This window comes from Dysidea avara, chromosome 8, assembly GCF_963678975.1.
Source record: "Dysidea avara chromosome 8, odDysAvar1.4, whole genome shotgun sequence".
In the NCBI taxonomy this organism is placed as follows: domain Eukaryota; kingdom Metazoa; phylum Porifera; class Demospongiae; order Dictyoceratida; family Dysideidae; genus Dysidea; species Dysidea avara.
In genome coordinates this window covers 13,896,749-13,914,935 of record NC_089279.1, presented here as the reverse complement: position 1 = coordinate 13,914,935, position 18,187 = coordinate 13,896,749, and the positions used below count along the sequence as shown (strand labels likewise).

General features: G+C 36.3%; 1 protein-coding gene across 1 annotated transcript in view; it reads right to left on the bottom strand.

Annotated features, from left to right (window-relative positions):
* Positions 1–18,187, bottom strand: part of LOC136263016 (uncharacterized) — a 128,442-nt gene that overhangs the window by 11,136 nt on the left and 99,119 nt on the right. Inside the window, exons 50-77 of the mRNA XM_066057455.1 lie at positions 17,980–18,142; positions 17,542–17,811; positions 17,126–17,491; positions 16,848–17,075; positions 16,451–16,785; positions 16,294–16,392; positions 16,085–16,238; positions 15,929–16,036; positions 15,789–15,878; positions 10,843–11,018; positions 10,334–10,462; positions 10,155–10,283; positions 10,005–10,098; positions 9,772–9,945; positions 9,535–9,715; positions 9,084–9,169; positions 7,637–8,104; positions 5,915–6,103; positions 4,471–4,863; positions 4,303–4,401; positions 4,132–4,248; positions 3,952–4,080; positions 3,678–3,860; positions 3,457–3,623; positions 3,312–3,402; positions 2,956–3,211; positions 2,757–2,896; positions 2,490–2,697 (exon numbers count right to left, since the gene is read on the bottom strand). Coding sequence (XP_065913527.1) covers positions 2,490–2,697; positions 2,757–2,896; positions 2,956–3,211; positions 3,312–3,402; positions 3,457–3,623; positions 3,678–3,860; positions 3,952–4,080; positions 4,132–4,248; positions 4,303–4,401; positions 4,471–4,863; positions 5,915–6,103; positions 7,637–8,104; positions 9,084–9,169; positions 9,535–9,715; positions 9,772–9,945; positions 10,005–10,098; positions 10,155–10,283; positions 10,334–10,462; positions 10,843–11,018; positions 15,789–15,878; positions 15,929–16,036; positions 16,085–16,238; positions 16,294–16,392; positions 16,451–16,785; positions 16,848–17,075; positions 17,126–17,491; positions 17,542–17,811; positions 17,980–18,142 — 5,222 coding nt within the window. The remainder of the gene's footprint in view (positions 1–2,489; positions 2,698–2,756; positions 2,897–2,955; positions 3,212–3,311; positions 3,403–3,456; positions 3,624–3,677; positions 3,861–3,951; positions 4,081–4,131; positions 4,249–4,302; positions 4,402–4,470; positions 4,864–5,914; positions 6,104–7,636; positions 8,105–9,083; positions 9,170–9,534; positions 9,716–9,771; positions 9,946–10,004; positions 10,099–10,154; positions 10,284–10,333; positions 10,463–10,842; positions 11,019–15,788; positions 15,879–15,928; positions 16,037–16,084; positions 16,239–16,293; positions 16,393–16,450; positions 16,786–16,847; positions 17,076–17,125; positions 17,492–17,541; positions 17,812–17,979; positions 18,143–18,187) is intronic.

Below are 18,187 nucleotides of genomic sequence, written 5' to 3'. Positions count from 1 at the left end.
AGGAGGGGGTAAATTTCAACTCATACACTGGTGGATTTTTAGAGCCTTGCGGAGTTTTGATGAAATTCTTTATTAGAGTACTTGGTTGTTCTATTAGAGTATTTCAAATTTTTTTACTACCTTTAATTTTATAAAACGTCCGAAATTATATTTTACCAACGTCTCATTTAGTTCTATATTTCTAGATATCAGAGCTTGACTTGCTCCTTCTGTTCTATATTTCTTCACTTGCTCCTTCTGTTTTTCCATGCCTACGCTTAGAAACAATGAGACCTGTAGCTTCCTAGCTAGCACACAGAATAGCAATGTGGGGTACCTCAGCTTGTCTTGTATGCATACTATAAAATAATTAATCACTGTTTTTAAATTGACCACTAGAACATGACCATGTTAATTAGTTGTCTATAGTTGTAGGGCATATTCCTGGCAATAATTCACCACATTATAAAGTAGTGCTGAAATGAATAGCAATTTTTATTAATCGAATAGTTGTGAACAAAACAATTGAATATTCGAATATTCTTTAAGCATGCATTTCTGTTGAATAAGTACTAAAAACCTTTGCTAGGAAGCAAGGTAAAGCTTGAGAGCTAATTCTACCCCTTCTAAATAGAACTTTTACAGCATAAATATGCCAGTTTGTTTACTATCTTAACTTTCAAAGCTGGCTGTATCCATCTAATCACAGTGTACAAAATGCTAACAAATATTTGAATGGTATGTTAACAAATCGAATAGTGTCATACCGACCAAATAGTCAAATAATCGAATAATTGTTTTGCACTATTACAAAGGCCAGGGATTTTTCTAGGGGGGGGACAAAGGGAGCATTTTGTCCCCCATGAAAATGATTTTGCCCCCCCTGAACTCTGCCTCAACCAGCCGAATGATGAAACAATGATAAATTGATTTGAAATCATAAAATTTAGTCGATGGCTAGCTAGCTACAATAAAACAAATTTAGCCTAATTTAAGTTCTGCCCCCCTCCCCCCCCCTCAATTTCTGAAAAACTCAGATTGCCCCCCCCCTGAATTTATTTTCTAGAAAAATCCCTGAAAGGCTATTATTTACTGAGTGATTCACCAAATTTTCTCACCACCAAAGTTCCCCTTATAACTGTAGATTCACCTGTAACAACTTTACTTTAAACAGGCTGTAGGACCAGGAGTCCTATAGACCTTCAGTTCTTGTGCTTAATAAATATATTAAAAATTATGAATTTAAAAATGAAGTAGGAATCCAAGCGATCAAAAGTAGTGAAACAAGAGATGAACGATGGTAGCTATTACAGCATAGCTCAGTGGGAAATCCCTACTTTGGCATGGTATAGCAATTATTTTGTGTTCAATGCCAAAGTAGGAATTTCCCACAGAGCTATGCTGTAATAGCTACCATCGTTCATCTCTTGTTTCACTACTTTTTATTGCTTGGACTCCTACTTCATTTTTAAATTCATAATTTTTAATATAATTTGTTTAGCTTTTTGTTAAGGCATACAGCTAGCTATAAACACTGATGTGACTGTTCTATTAGGGTGACTGCTGTATTAGAGTATCTCGAGTCAGCCTGCAAAGATGTGCGCTTGCCCAAAAGGGGGCGTGATTTCGATCGATTATTAGAGTATCTCAAGTCAGCCTTCCAACTTGAAGGCGTGTAGTCCCTGAAATATAGCTAGTGTAAAAGGGGTGTGTCATCGTGGTTGTGATTTCAATTGATAGATTGATAATGTGTAGAATGAAGAATAGGCGTGATCTTGTCACCTATCGTTAAAGCTATCTAGTGCCAGTACTTCGATCCGTACAGTAGCCTCCGTCATAGATTATATCAGTCAGGAATATATAATCTATGCCTCTGTACAGTAGTGTAGTCTAAGCGCCTTAAATAATCTTGTGCATGGCATCTATTATGCTGCTTAAAGAAAGTGTTGATAAGGAAAATTAATGCCTCGATATGGTTTCATTGGATGAAGAAGAAGACAAGCAGCTTGATTGAAGATAAAAGAAAAGGCAAAGCTCAGAGGGCACACACTCGTCGGAACCCCAAAAGGCACATCCCACTGGTGAGTTTGTTATTGTGGCGTAAAATGGTGGCCATGCACTGCTTCGTTTGGCCTCTAGGCTTGTGACTGTGGTCAGTCAGTCAGGCAGGCAGTCAGGCAGGCAGGCAGTCAGATAGTCAGTCTAAAATTCAAGTTTTTGGCGATTTTTAAAATTTTGTATCCGGCCACCTGTAAGCGTTTTGTTGCATTTAATACTGTTTTATGTATTATATGAACTAGTACTATTCCGTAAAGGTGATTTTAGTCTCGTAAGATATCTCTAGGATGATTTTTAAAGGCGGAATTTTGGGCGGTGCATGAAATTTTCACCTGGATTCCTACTTAAATGGTACAACCGTACCATTTGATAAATAAATAAATTAAACGTACTCATAAAGCTGTTTTATTGAAACATATACAGTATGTACAATATTACATTATAATACAAACCTTTTATTTGCTTCATTGCATTGGGTTGAGTCAAAAGTCCAACACAGAAGGCACCAAAGTTGGTCCACAACATCAAATACCATGAGTGTAAACTGAGTGTGCCTCTTGTGGCATGTGGTATGTAATCCTTCCTCCCATATTGTCCATCTTCATTTAACTCACACCCACAGTCATACATTAAACCTCCTTTTTTGACCGTATTAGGATACTACATACATACATACAGAGAAGGTTTCATATAGCAGAACCAGTGTTGCAATTGATTACCATAAATCCAGTCAAATGAGAGTCTTCTAACTCTGCAGGACAAAACAAGTGATACCAAATATGGTTACTACGACTTGGTAGAGTAAACACAACTGCAATCATATTAGCTAGTGCATGACGTAGATCAGTATCTGATGGATCTGTGATCACAAACACACATAACTAGTCAAACACATGTGCACTTTATACTATTACTTACCTTCATGCTCAGGGTTAAAAAATTTCCAAATAGGATCTTCTATATCCACTCTACCAGTTGGTGCTTTTCTTTTTATTGTGCCGGATTTTGTTAACTCTAGCACTTCGGTATTAGGGTTCAAAGGATTGGGAATTTCTGCTTCATTGATCATATTGGCAGGATCAAGGAAACATCGTAATATATCCAAGTGCCCATCTGAAAACTTTACATCACTTTTTATCTTTTTAAACAAAGAAATCAACTCTGAATTCTGTTTCTAGAATAGTGACAATTATACAAAAGATACAATGGAAAATAAGGTTTTGAAAAAAATACTAAACCGATTCAGATTTAGTACTTTACAAAAATCCACACACCTTCTTACAGTAGAACTCATGATAGACACAAAGCCATATCATCATCCGAACACATGAAACTCCATCATAACTTTTGCCACCACTCTTTAGCCTATTGTATATGTAACATTAAAATTGTACACTTCTATAATGACATATTACATACACTGAAGTAATGTAATCTACAAATTTCTTTATTTTGTCAGCAGACGAACCACATGATATTTGTAGGAGATGACCACTTATTCTCTTGTACATTACAGTAAACTGTGGCTTAGCATTTAGACCACCCACAATGAAGGGAAACAAGTGACTTGTTGGAGGAGGAGAAGCCTAAAGGTATACAAATGTTCAACATGTAGTTAGTTCACATAGCAGGATACAAACCTCTAATTGCTCTTTAATAGACTTCAAGCATTCAAAACAGTCCCAATATTCATGATTCTCTTTAGATAATAAAGTCAACACACCTCGTGGTCCATGATGTTTCTTAAGTAAATACATAAGCATTATTCTAAAATGTGATTCATAGTTGACTAAATTGTTGATATCTTCAGCACTTTCCAGTAGCTACATGTACATTAAAAAAACATATACATATAGGATATACAGTGCCATGTTGATAAATGTATAATCAATACAGCAAACAAATCAAACGTACATTCTTCATCCCAACTTGATCATCGATATCAAAACTATTTACAATAACTTGAAGCACTACTTCCATCACTGCCTGCCTTTCAATGTGCAATATTATTTTGTCTGCATTGCTGTCTGTTTTGGACAGTTTCTAAAGAAGCAAATTATATACATGACAGCATCACAGAAACTGTGACTATACCTTATCAATTGTTTTCAACAATGACATCGACTGTGAAGGGCTTTGCTGACAGGACTGCAGTCTCTCCAATACAACATAAAAGTAAAGATGTGCTAGTTTCTGCTGCATCAATGGATTCTATTGTGGTATACATGAAGTTCAATACAAAATAATTTATTCAAGTAGTCGTACTTTTTCTTCTTGAGTTTGCTGAAGATAAGGTGGTACATAGTCACTTGGAATAGTTTCTTTGCATTTGCTCAAAAGAGTACCTCCAATTAAAATACAAACCTAAGGGGACAAACATACATATGCATAATAACTATAGCTTATTAACACAAAGTGTGTATACAAACGTACTTCAGTTTTATATAAATTTAATGGCTTTAAAAGGTCTTCGCCTTTACTCCATCCTCTACAAAGAATTTTGTCTAAATGAAACTTGAATTTAGATAGACTGACACAATTGTGGGTTTTCTCTTTCAAGTTGTCTGGTGAGATGTCTTCTACAGGAGGCATTTTATCATTGGCAAACTTCACAAAGAACTCCACATCTGTTTTGCAATAACTAAACCCCTCAGATCCATGGATGGAGGATGAATCATCACACTCAGGGAAGAATTGGGTAAACAAACCATCAATGATGTGTAGATGTAGTTGCTGCTTTTTGATCTGGTCAAACTGTGGACTAGCTAGAGCAACATCAATGAAGTTTATTATATTCTCCAAGTTTAGTGATATGTCACTTTTAAGCTACATGAAAAGAAAAACTATATGACAATTAATTCATTTCTCTGTCATTTACTTTAAAAAAGTATTAGCACAGAAGCACAGAACATAAGACATAAATGTAAAAAGTCCAATGCTGTAGCAACAGAAACAAGAGCTGGGTCCCAGATTTTGAGCTGTACAATAAAAACTAGATTACATATGTACATGTTGAGCTGAACCTTATACACGTTTAATAACTCAAGGATGAGTATAGAGAGCTGATTTAGATAGCTCACATGACTCAGAGTGTAATATTCCTTATTCTAGCAACTAAACATAATATGTGACTGGATTTTCGAAAAACATTCCAAATTGCACATTAGAAGTCTCAAAATAAATGATTTTAAACAAAATAAATGATTTTAAAGAATCCGAGGATAGCAAGTGCACATATGAAATTACACAAAAGATGTATGAATCTATTACTTTTTATATCACTTCCATTACATGTAGCTGCTTGTAGAGTTTCCCGCCAAATAAGATAGAAAATCTGGGCAGTTGGACGAGTGAAGTACAGTAGTATCATGAGTGTTCACAAAGGGGTGGGGTGGGCAAGAGATAGACTTATAATGGAGGCAGACCACGACTGAAGTCCAGACATGGGATTACAGGGCTGTTCTGGCTTCTTAGTAGCTGATATGCAGCAAAATCAGCAGAAAAAATGCTTGGCCAACAATATCTGACCACCCACCAGCAAACCACTGATTCTTTCCAAGCCAAGTCCTTCAAAAAGCCAGAAACTGCCAATCGAGCACACCACACCACCCAGAAAAGATGTCTGTTAAACCAGCCTTGAGTAATGCTGGAAGTCAAACCTATTACTATGACAGTGTAGCATCCTATGGTGATGTTAGTTTGATTTTACCTGGTGTACAATTTGGACCAGTTTTGTAAAATTCTAAATACTGTAACTCCATTCAGCCACCATTGGGTCGTTAATATACATAGTACAAAAAATGACAATATGGGTGGGGATGAAAAGCTAATACTCAAATATATGTAACCTTAACACATTCCGTGTGCTAAAACATACCTGAAAATTATTACCAAAAAATTTATTGCACAAGTTCATAGCAACTACACAAGCACAATCTTCTGTGATGTCATTTACGTGGTCAAATAGTTGCAGAATCGTAAACGTTGTTTCCATGATATGATATTTAGCTTTTACATGATCCATCAAAACTGTACTTGTTGTGTGCTTCAATAGACTCATGGACATCTACAAGGAGTAAAACAGATGGCTAAATATTAATATACAATATACACGATATAGATATATTTCACAATAATACAGTTCAAAGATTATAAGCATCAATACTAGTTATCAAGAATTCATAGCTGATAGTCTTAGCCACTTATGCCTTTCAAAATTGATGGTACAGTCTACATACGCTGGTGACTCAATTTTGGGCCAAAAATTTTGGACCGTACATATATTGAGGAGGTGCTCTGTTTTTCTTTTGGGTTTTGATTTTTCTTAATCCATGATTACCAAATATTTGTGCAGAACTTCTCATTAATTGACATGGAACTCAAATATTGCTATGGAAACATGAATTGTCCCCATGCCAATTAGTGAAAACCATGAACCAAAAATCAGACCAATGAAGAACCATGAGAACTTACAAACAATTCTAAGGTTTGAAGAACATCACCTGTGAGGGACTGACCAGAGGATTTTTATTTATTTATTTTATTTATTAATGCTTTACAGCACAAGTGCTGAAGGTCTGTAGGACACCTGGTCCTACAGCCTGCTCAAAGACTTTAGCGACATAAGGTGATTTGTAAATAATGTGTATAATTGCTGAAATATGGTAACAATACCATTTAAAACAAGACACTGTGGTCACAGTGGCAGATCTAGGATCTTTAAAAGGGATTTTTTGAAAGTTGGCATAGCTGAATAAGGCATTTGATTACATTTCTCCAGAACTTTTTGATATTTTAGAAGCACTGAGATCAGATTTTAGGCTAATTTTAGTCAGTAATTACAATAAATCCAATGCTTTAAACTGTAAATACTATAGCTAGCTATAGAGCAAATATGGTGACTACAAGCTGTAGCTTTAAATGCTCTATTAGAGTAGTTACTTGACTGCTCTATTAGAGTATCACAATCACTTTCAATGCAGTTGGAGATGAAAAGCGAAGTGTTGCTGAGGGTTTAATAGCTATAAATGGTGTTAGTTAAGTGCAACTGCATGCATGCTACTGAAATACAGTGGTACATATAGTTGTTCGCTATGACAAATTGTTAGGACAACAATGTTTATGTACTTATACTGCCACTGAGCTAAATTTAAAAGGGGGTTTCGATCTGCCACTGGGTCACAAAATTAATTTTTAAATTCATACTTAAAGCACTAGAAACATTATTTTCACAAACAGCTCTGTCAGGACCTAGACAAGAAGCCAAACTGGTTGTTTGTTTATACAAAATGTTAACAACATGTTTGACAGCCTGATTTTTGGTTCAGGAAAATATCACCATTAATGAGCAAAACTACACATGCGCCTACAGGTGCGTCAGTTGCTAAGTGTGTTGTTTCTATGTTATCTTGTACTATTACATGTGTTTTCTTGTACCTTGTACCTGTCCAGTCAGCATGCTATTATTTCCCACAATTTTAACCTGATACCAGCGGATACACAACACAACAACACCAAGCCCAACATAATAAAATTTTTGCTTCACAGTCTCTCACTATCCTGCAACCTTAAGTGGTGCATACAAGCTGTGACAACTAACCAAGTCTCGATAAGAGCTGTACCATTCTTGAAGAAGATCCAGTTTTTCACCATTATGGTACAAAATGTTGATCAGTGCAACAAATAATGAATCTACAATAAATTTAGAAATGTTAGTCCCTTGTACTGCTTGAGATGTGAAAACAATAGATTGTTCAGGATCATCTGGATACACTGAATTTTCATCTTTCACAACTTTGAGTTGTTTCAATGGTTTCAGTAATGCTACAACTTTAGCCAAGTCTAGTTGATAGAGGTACATGTAACAATGTATTGCAATAGCTTTCATTTCACTGTAGCTGCTTAGTGCATCATCAAATGTTAAACGCAACAACTTGTGTTCTATACTGTCTGGGGCAGCAGACATGTGCAGGTACTGACTGACAAATTCATTGTAATATTTTTGCCACATTTCTTCATCATTTTGCATCTCCTTAACTGCAACAGCAATCACATGCTTTTCTCCAACCTGAAATTCAAAAAGACCAAATGTCTACTACAGTACAGTGAAACCTGTGTATTAAGGACACCTTGGGACCAACCAAAGTGTCCTGATTATCAAGGTGTCCTGATTTTCCAGGTCAGTTTTCATGCTAAAGGATACTTTGGGACCATTACCAAGTGTCCTGATTAACAGGTTCCACTGTATTACCATATAAAGCAATCTATACATAATAGCATGCAATGTTCGAATAATGGTTCACACTAAACAATATTTGAAATATGAAAGTAAAGACAATTTATTTTGTTTGTAGACAAAGTTACAAAGTACTATGCAAGGACAGTTTTCTTGTCTAATCACCAACTTAAAGGATATTGCATTGTGATTTTGTTGTATTACCAAAATGACAGTAACTTATATTTTATACAATACATAGTGAATATTGTGCCTGTACCATGCAGTCAACAAGCACGGACAGCTATTGTGCCAGAATTGGTGCCACGTCTAGTAGTGTGCCCTGAGTATTTGACTTTAGGGCACATGGCCAGTAGTTTGCATCAAGTCTTGTACTTACTTTAGGGCACGCAACAAGTAAGTTATTAGCATTGGGGTTAAGGTCGGTTTCAGCTTTGGTTTCTTCTTCACTTCAGTTGGCGTTTATAAGGAAGAAATTAATGCAGGTGAGTAGCTGCAGCACTGTGGTTGCAATTGTTGACTAAGAGTACGGATGTTTTTTGCTTTCTTAGGTTTTTCGTCTAATTAAATGCATGTAACATTCTCAGAAGCCTCTACTGCCGGCAAAATAACTGGCGAAACAATGCAACTGGTACCAGCTCTATATAACCTGCCACACCAAGTTTATGTAAACTATTGTAGCAAACTAGAGCAGCAGTGCAATTATAAGCTGCTTTTGTGGTAACAAGGATATTGCTGTTCATTTAAGGCGAATAGTGATACACATCTATATGTACATGTATTCACAGTGATACCTAGACTATGTACTAACCATTATATCATCTTTCACAGCTTCAGAAATTTCATCATGTATAGAGCTGTACAGTTTCTTCAACAACTGCTCTTTACTTAATAAACCTACAGGACAAAACATAAATGGATACATGATGGCAATAGTGTGATCCCAATAATGGGGGAAAAAGACTTAAATGATGTGAGTTCAACCATACATAGTTTGAGGTATAGGGAAATTAAAATGCATGCACACAGCTACTTAAATGTAGGTTTGAATTTATCTTCCAAAGCACTTACAAGTCAACAACACTTATAGACAAATTTTCACTGGCCCTGTGGAAAACTGCATGAACAGTATGAGGATTTAATAACACTCCTTGTTAATTACTTGTAGTTACATACTATAATTGTGTACTTAGTGAGACATAAGGTAAAATGTGTACATGACTAGTGTTGGTTTCCATTGTAAGCGGCTGCAATGAACATACCAGCAGTACCATTGGAAGTGTTACTTTCTTGTAAAATATCAACATTCTCATTAGACTTGTCAATATTCTGTTGAATCATGTTATTAATGTATGCAGACACATCTCTGAATAATGGGAACTGAGAAATGTAGGTGGGTTTGCTAATAGCATGCATACGGCAATCCCAAGTATTATTAAAAGCCTACAAAAGAAGATGAAAATTTAATACTATGTACTACCAGTGAAGAAAGAACTCACCTTTATTTCTGATAACTTGGGAACAGGGTAGACATCGAGCAACTTCAGGAACAAATCCAGTGTAGCATCATCACAATGACTACTAAACAACAATTCAAGACCACGACTCCTACTGATCTCATAAATCATGTAGGCTATGAAGTTGAAGAAAGATGTCTTGTATGCTGAGTCCACCTACAAGCACACACATTGTTGTATTAGCATGCACTACTACACTATACACACAGACATACAGAGTCAGATATGCTCAGAGTAGATTCTCTGCTTTTGGCAAAGCTTGCAGCTTGTTCAAGATGGTTACCTATAACTAATGGCTTCCAGTATGATCTAGAAATGTGAAATATAAACATACAGATGGAAGGTTGCTGTTAATGGTGACTAACCTGAACTTGCTGCAAAGAATACCACCCACTTTTTTATCAACAAGAAGCTGTTTTAGGTAGGTGTATTTAGCAGCAATACTGGGTAATGCTTCAAGTGAGAGTTGAGCAAAATCAATAGTAAGCAAAATTCTAAAATTGAAAATTATATATGCTTATGGAGATAATAGTGTGGATAGCACCTGGAGGCAACTACTTGAAGACTCTCTGACTTAGTCAATAATACTAGAAGATCTGTGCACATTGAATCTTCTGGTGTTGTTGTTGGAGTTGTTTCCGGTGTAGATAAGCAAGACTGTCTAAACCATTTCCTAATATGCAAGAAAACAAATCAATACCATTCTTCAACCAAACATTCACAGGTATCTAACACTTCAGTTTGTATAGAAATAGAACTCATCTTAAGCAGGTTCAAAAGATTTTGTGATGTAGCTATGTGTGCTTCTTCTGCGCACAATATTACCTTGTAAAATTTTACTTTTTACTTTCATAGAAACAGACGAGGGTCTTGCAAATAAATAAATAAACAAATAAATAAATAGGGGTACACAGGAGTAGGACATTTTACTCTGTGTATATAGTAGCATATATCATAGGGTTAAAATAAAAGTGAATGATGAATACTTGGTGCATAGCATACCTATGATAACCACTGTGTATCTGAGTAAAATTGTCATTATCATTATCTTACCTGATATCAACAAGAGATGTTGGCTTAGCTTGATCAGTGACATCCATAACAGGAAGTTGTTTAGACTGACTTATAGTGTCCAGGTAGTAGTGATCCCAACCATACAGGAATAATGCTGGATAACATGGCTCATAGAACATTGTTGGAGGAAAGTGCAGTAGAAGTACGAAGAGTTTCTGTCATTGAAAACAAACTCACAGACACATTATACTGGAAGCTAACATATTACACATGCACTGACCGTACAAAAACACTATTATATAAAATAAGTCATGGAGGATTAATCAGGGTTGATACATGATATAATGTATTTTGGCGTGGAATTAAATTTGGCGATTTGACAGATGCTCACAAAATTGCCAAATAAAAATTATTAGCGTCACTAATATTTTAACTGATTAAATGGGCACAAATTGTGGCATGAGACTATGTACTTATCTAGCAAGTTTATCAAGTATGGTGATGTTGAAGGTTGTCAAAAGAGAAGTAGGACCAATTGCAAGTGCATAAAGCTTCGTCAAATCTAAGATAGCTATACCTGTATGGGAGAAATGGTGTGCACTAAATGTTTGCTCTCAATGTACTGAACCTCAGCCAATGGTTATTCAAACAATTTTACGATTTTCTGTAATGTTGCAGGTTAAGATCCTAATCTTTCATCGCAAGGAAGCGAAGATTCATGCAACAGAGATCTTGAACAAAGCCAAACATTTTGTTCCTGTTTCAGATGGCTGTTGCACTGGCTATGGATTCTCTGTCCTCTGTTTCACATGAAAGAGTTTAGTGGTGCATGGACATGCACGGTAGTATCCTATGGCAGTTTTACAGTGTTGTGTGATATGGCAAGGACTGGTGAGAGGAGAGAAGGTGCCACTTTAAGAGGGCAACCAGGACCACAGATACAGAGAGTGGGTCTGGGATGGTAGGTGTGGTGAGGGTGGATGAGTTGCAGGGTACATTATGACACTCATGAAGAAGGCATTGGAGAGCTTTTCTCTACTCATTGGAGTTGGAGGAGAGGCTATAACAGCAGAGAGAATTAATAGAGATGTGCAACTTGCTCCCAGAGTACAGATTTGTCAAGGAAGAGGATGGCATTTTTAATGGAGAGAGGCAGCATCGACAAGGGGGGTATGATCATCAAAATTGGCCAGGATTTTGGAGGTATGTACCGTATTTACTTGATTTGTGCCCCAGGGGTACTATTATTTTTCTGCCCAAAAATAAGGATAAAACCCTTCAAATAGTGCCGCACTGTGGTATTATTCGAGGGTGTACTACTAATAGTTTAAACATGCCACTGCTATAACTATTCTACACTACAGTTTTATAAAACATACACAACACATTGCTACTTACTCCTTCTATACAGGACCTTTCTTTCTCTCAAGTCCTTGAAGCACAACCATGTCATGCCTCGTGATACATGGTCAATTTACTAACTAATATCCGGAATTTTGATTACATGATAGCCGTTTAAGTTTTGCCAGGACAGTGGCTTCCTTAAATCGAGATGCAGATTAATACTATAGGTATGAGAGCACTAGTAAAGAGTAATTATGAAAGTATAGTGCGGTACTATTCGAGGGTGTGGTACAATTAAAATTATTTTCAGAAACAAGGATAAAGACCTTCGAATAGTACCACACTGCGGTACTATTCAAGGGTGCGGCACAAATCGAATACTACAGTATATAAGAGCTGGGCCAATTATGATATGGTTTTTATTATATACTACACCATTAGGGACCTGCAAGAAGGCCCCTAAGAAGGAAGAGTCAAGAAACATAACACTAAAACTCTGTTCAGTACAGCAAAAAATCCCAGTCCAGGTGATGATTTGATCCACGGACAGCTTCCAGTCTAGGCAAGTGCCTGAGGAGCTAAACAGCCTGGAATTCAGGGTTTTTCTCTGCATTCAATCTGTACTTAACAGCATAACTTCCCATTTTTCATTAAGATTATTTATTATTTGCTATATCACTAAGAAGGCTAAAGCTTGTGCATCACACTAAAAATTCTGTTAAATGCAGATCATGGTGATTTGATTCATAGACAGCTTGTAGTCTAGGCCAGTATTCTAGATGCAAGCAGCCACCATTGGTGTTACAGCCTGATCAAAGGTCCTATGCATAAAAGGTCAAGCAGGAAAGCTTATCACTGTGCTTTGCTGCTACACATAGAACAGAAGATTGCGTACTTGGGGACAGGAGCAGGAGTGCTCAAATTGTCTGTGGGCTGTTGAATCAATAGTCCAGGAACTGTCCCCAATACAGCCATCAGGTCAGATTTGCAACACCTGGAACCTTGGTGATGGCATATCCGTGTGTGTAGCAACTGTGGTGGAAACCACCTAGCAATACACTGTAAATGGTACACTATCAAGGTGGAGGAAGGGAATGTGGCTCCATTCTTATTAAATGACGAATCTAAACTGAGTGTGATTTAAGTTGCAGGCTCAACTTACTTGGGTTATTCTCATTAGTCAATGTTCACTGCAATTTCAAATTACAATTGATATCAGTCATATTGCTCAAACTGTAATAAACTCATACCAACCTCTAAAAGCTAAAGATGACCTGAGCAACCACCACAACAGGCCCAAACCTTTCCTTAATTACTTTATTATCTTACTTCTCAATGTTATGGTTATTCCTATGGCTGTTGGGAAGTTGCTTAGCAGACAAGCATTGACAGGAAGTGGTCACTCCAATCTCAAGACATAACTTGGCCAATATTGTTACTATGCATATTAATGTCCCCCAGCTGGTGAGACTCCCTCAATATACATGAGATCATGACACCATTATACTTGCAGGAGTGGGACATGCTGTTAACTCTTCACCTGGTCCAAGCAATTTTAAAATTTCATTGTTAATGGGATTGAAGGGTTTCAGATTTGCCTTTAACTGGAGATAGCCTTTGCAGGCTCTGTTGAACACTCACAAGTGATCTCAGGGAATGTGGTGTCTGAAAGCAGGGTACTGGGTCCACTGGATCCAAGTCTGTACAACTATGTAAGTTGAATAGGCATTTCACTGAAGAGCATTCCAGAAGTTGATCATCAATTTGTCTTCTCTGGAAGAGAAAGGTGTTAACATTGGACCTAAAATGAACCACTGTGCTGCTTGTCATATATTTGTGCAGGTGGAAAACACTATTCAAAGAACATATCTACTGTATGGGTATAGAGGTTCCTTCATGGGTAAAAGTTGATATACACTGCTGACATGGTAAACTGTTTATACATAGATGAACGAAGCCTTGTAGTTTGAATAGCGGTTAGCACCCTAGGCTTATTTTATCACTGAAGAATGTCTGTGTTGACTGCTTTTTGTGTCATCAGTAAGAGGTGCTCTAATTCATTATTTAGACCGTATTTTTCATATCAGAACCTGCCAAAGTGGGCATGCGGGACTATCTGATTTGCACACTGGAACAATTGCATGCTTAGAATCCTGCTGCAAGTGGTAGCCAGGATACTATTAGAAAGGTGTGCAGAACAATACCTGGCTAGTTACATAAAGTGATGACTCAGTGCATACACTTGATATTGTATGAGCCTGTGGATGTATGAGTGCAGTTTTCAACACTTATTTAATTAGCTAACTAATGTTAGATTACTAATCGTGTTGATACATGTATTAGCAAAACTAGACAGTTTGCATGTGTGCACATGCAGTGTTGGGAAAGTTACTTTTTAAAAGTAGCTAATTAAATATTACATATTACTTGCAACTGAAATATTTAGTTACAGTTACATATTTCCCATAAAATAAAGTAACTATAATAATATTACATAATATATTACTTTGTGTCCACAGCCTTAAGCCGTCACGTGTGAAACTACCACTTTATCACGTGACATGATTGCGTTGTTGGACAATGTGCAAATCTTGGTTATAAGTAAGAAGCTGGTAAATAAGCTTCATTCAGTAGGCCTCGTTACTTTGTTGTGGCTAAGCGTTACTCAGTGGATAACTAACGAGATTAGTAACTTCGTTATTGTAGTAATAATATTACATAATAACAGACTCGTTACAGTAACTATACTACTTAAGTAATGCGTTACATTTGTAAGTAAAGTAACTTGAGTTATATTACCTGTTTCTTTAGCGTATTTCGTTATATTACTTTGTTACCACAAAAGTAATAATTATTACATAACACATTACTTACCCCCAACAGGGGCAGATCCAGAGTTTGGAAAGGGGGGGGTGCACTTTGCTGAATAGTTGAAGACCAAAAAAAAAAAAAAAAAGGTCAACAACAATAATGGCTGTCCTTTACCAAGTGTATATACTATAAAGTATATTATTCAGATCCTCATCATAGCTTCATAGTAAAGCTACACTTCCTCATGAACACTGTGACTGCTTTATTAGAATGATTGGCGAGTGATTGACTGCTCTATTAGAGTATCTCAATCTTATATGCATTTTTTAAAGGGATGAAGGGGGGGCACGTACCTCTTGTGCCCCCCCCCCCCCCCCCCCCCAAATCCACCACTGCCCAACACTGTGCACATGTTGATCAGCTAGGAGGTAGTGGATGTTCTAGTGGCAGGGGATGCAAGCGGGCATTCACATAATCGGTTGCCAGGCTTGGATGATGGCGTTTCCCCAATTGGGTTGGGCTTCACTAAAGCCAACAAGGATAGAATAGTGTGTGGATGAGTAAATATTTCATGATGTATCCACACCCCACACATGTACTCATATACTAGTATGGCACAAAATTACTTTGAGTACACAACCAGCATTATTCTTCCCTTTACTGCAGTGAAGAAGCCACAAAAATCAACTAGACTAGGCAAACAACTACTGAATACAATAATGTGGACAAGATCCATAACTAAGATATTCTACTCCAGCTGTGATATAACTATAAGTTTTGTAAACCTATTGTTAAGGTAAGATAAACAAATAGTAGACACTTTTACATACCTTGGATAATCCATTAGAAAAATCTACTTCTTCAATCATTATTCTAATATGATTTATAATTTGATGTTCAGTTTCTTTCATGTTTATGATCTACAATAACATAACGTGTAGTTACACAGTTTTAATATAAACTACTTTACCAAAACAAACACTGTTTGCTGAGAAGAATCTTTGAAAGATTGCAACTGCAGCTTAAAAGATGTTTGAGAGGAAACACCAGAAAATTTACACAGAAATAAATTTTCTGCCTATAAGTCAAATTGTAAATCAAGCAGTCACAATTCTGTATCAAGAACCTTATCATATATCAATGTTTCAATACATTTCTTTGACTTTTGTAGTTCTTCTGTGGAAGAATGTGTAGGCCTTGGGTAAATGGTTGGTAGTTGATGAATTAATGAACTAGATCGAGTGTAGCAAATTAGCTTTGTGGCTACTTTGTGTCCAGAACTATGTATGGTACATGTAAGATTGTCATCAACAGTAAAGCTTGCAGTTAACTTACCACTGATCAAGCATTTGGATGTGGTTAGTGATCAGTCGATTTAAACTAAAATGGGTCTGATAATTCAAATAAACTTCTAAATGAGAAATTGGTATACTCCTAAAAAAGAAAATTGTTTCATGTAGGTACGCACTTACACATATAACTGCAAACCTACTTTCGTTTTAATATCAATGCTTCTGGTGTCATCAACTGCATCAGTTTCTTACACATAAACCTCACCAACCATTGTGTAATTAATGCAATCATCATACAGGCTCCATTGCTAGCTGAAAGTATTTGAACATGATAAGCATTCCCACTGTCAAAATCTTTTATGTTAGGAGCCTCCTCTTCTAAGTATAATATGTCAAGTGCCTCTGTAACCCATTCTAATATGGTATGGGGATCAGAATTGTCCAGCTTTGAAGCTACACCACCAAATTCAGAGCCTGTAGTTGCTAATAGTTTAATAATACTATTAGCATCATGTTCTAGTTCCTCTGTTGTATCCTACATGACAAAATATTGTAAAATTGAAATAAATATTATAATAATTACAGATATTTACATACCTCCATATAGCTAAATCCACCCATCTCATGAAGACACTTCAGTAAAGTATGAAGGAGTAGTGCTGTATTTGATAACTTTGTAGGTGCATCAGCTACAGATGAAGATTCTGGTGCTTCCTTGTATTTGTGTCCTGGTCTAGGAAGAATACTAAGAAGAAGAGAGCAAACTGTTTCATTAACAGAACCATAGAATGCACTTCCATTAAGTAGAGTATAAAAGTCATCAACCTGTATAATAAGCAATCCCTGTGTAAACAACTATGCACATACCAACTAACCTTTTTACAAGCACTATCCACAATCATCTTTACCCAAGGTGGAAGAGTTTTAAGTACCAAATCTAGTAAGTTCTTATGTGATATATAATATTTTTCAAATCTGTTCAAAAATGGAGCAGGAGTATTCTTAATTTCTGACTCCTTGATGACTACTATACACTGAAAATTTTCATGAACTCTGGATGGTTTGGTGTGAGCTCCAATAGCAATATTAGTGAAGTATCGAGGACCAACTTCAGGGTCATCAATTCTACGAAAGTGTTGGTTGAAGAGATCATAGAAACTTTCATGGATATCATCTGTTTGACTCATAATCACTGTGTGACCCTCAATGGCTGAATGCCTGATAGCAGCTATTGTGTTGATCTGTTGAATTGCACATAAATAATGTTTGTACATGTAATAATAATTATAACCTTTTGGAGTTGACTATCTCCAGGGAAATCACTGCACATAAATGTACGTGTATTTTCAAACTTTAGTATACCAAACATAAACAAAAGTCTCGTAATTGACTCATCTTCACTCGGATCAATGATCAACTTGTAACGGACTTCATTTTGAGTATCATCTAATGATCTGTGTTTTGTTTGACTGTTGTATGGCTTATCAGCAAGACTATCACATAGAATTTCAACAATGGTTCTCTGCTTTGGACTATCTCTAGTATTTAAGCTAGCACCGATCTAATGTAAAGAGTAATATATCTGTACACACAAGAAGTCTGCAAATCTGTATATCATATCCAATGCAGTCACAGTACCACATCAATTATGTATATTGCATAACACTGTAAATTTAAGTAGTCATAAAAATAAACTACAAGAGTTGATTGCAATACAATAGTACCTTACCTTGTCCAAAAAGATAGAACAAATATATTCAAAGTCTTCTTTGCCATTAAAATTTCGTTCCAATGACCGCAATACTATAGTTGCATTTACAGAACCTTGACGGTTTCGTCGTATGTAATTGATGAAATGAATAAAATCTCTTAAACCAAAGAAATTTTCAAACCTACAGTGTAACATAAACATTGGTAACACAAGAATACCAATTACA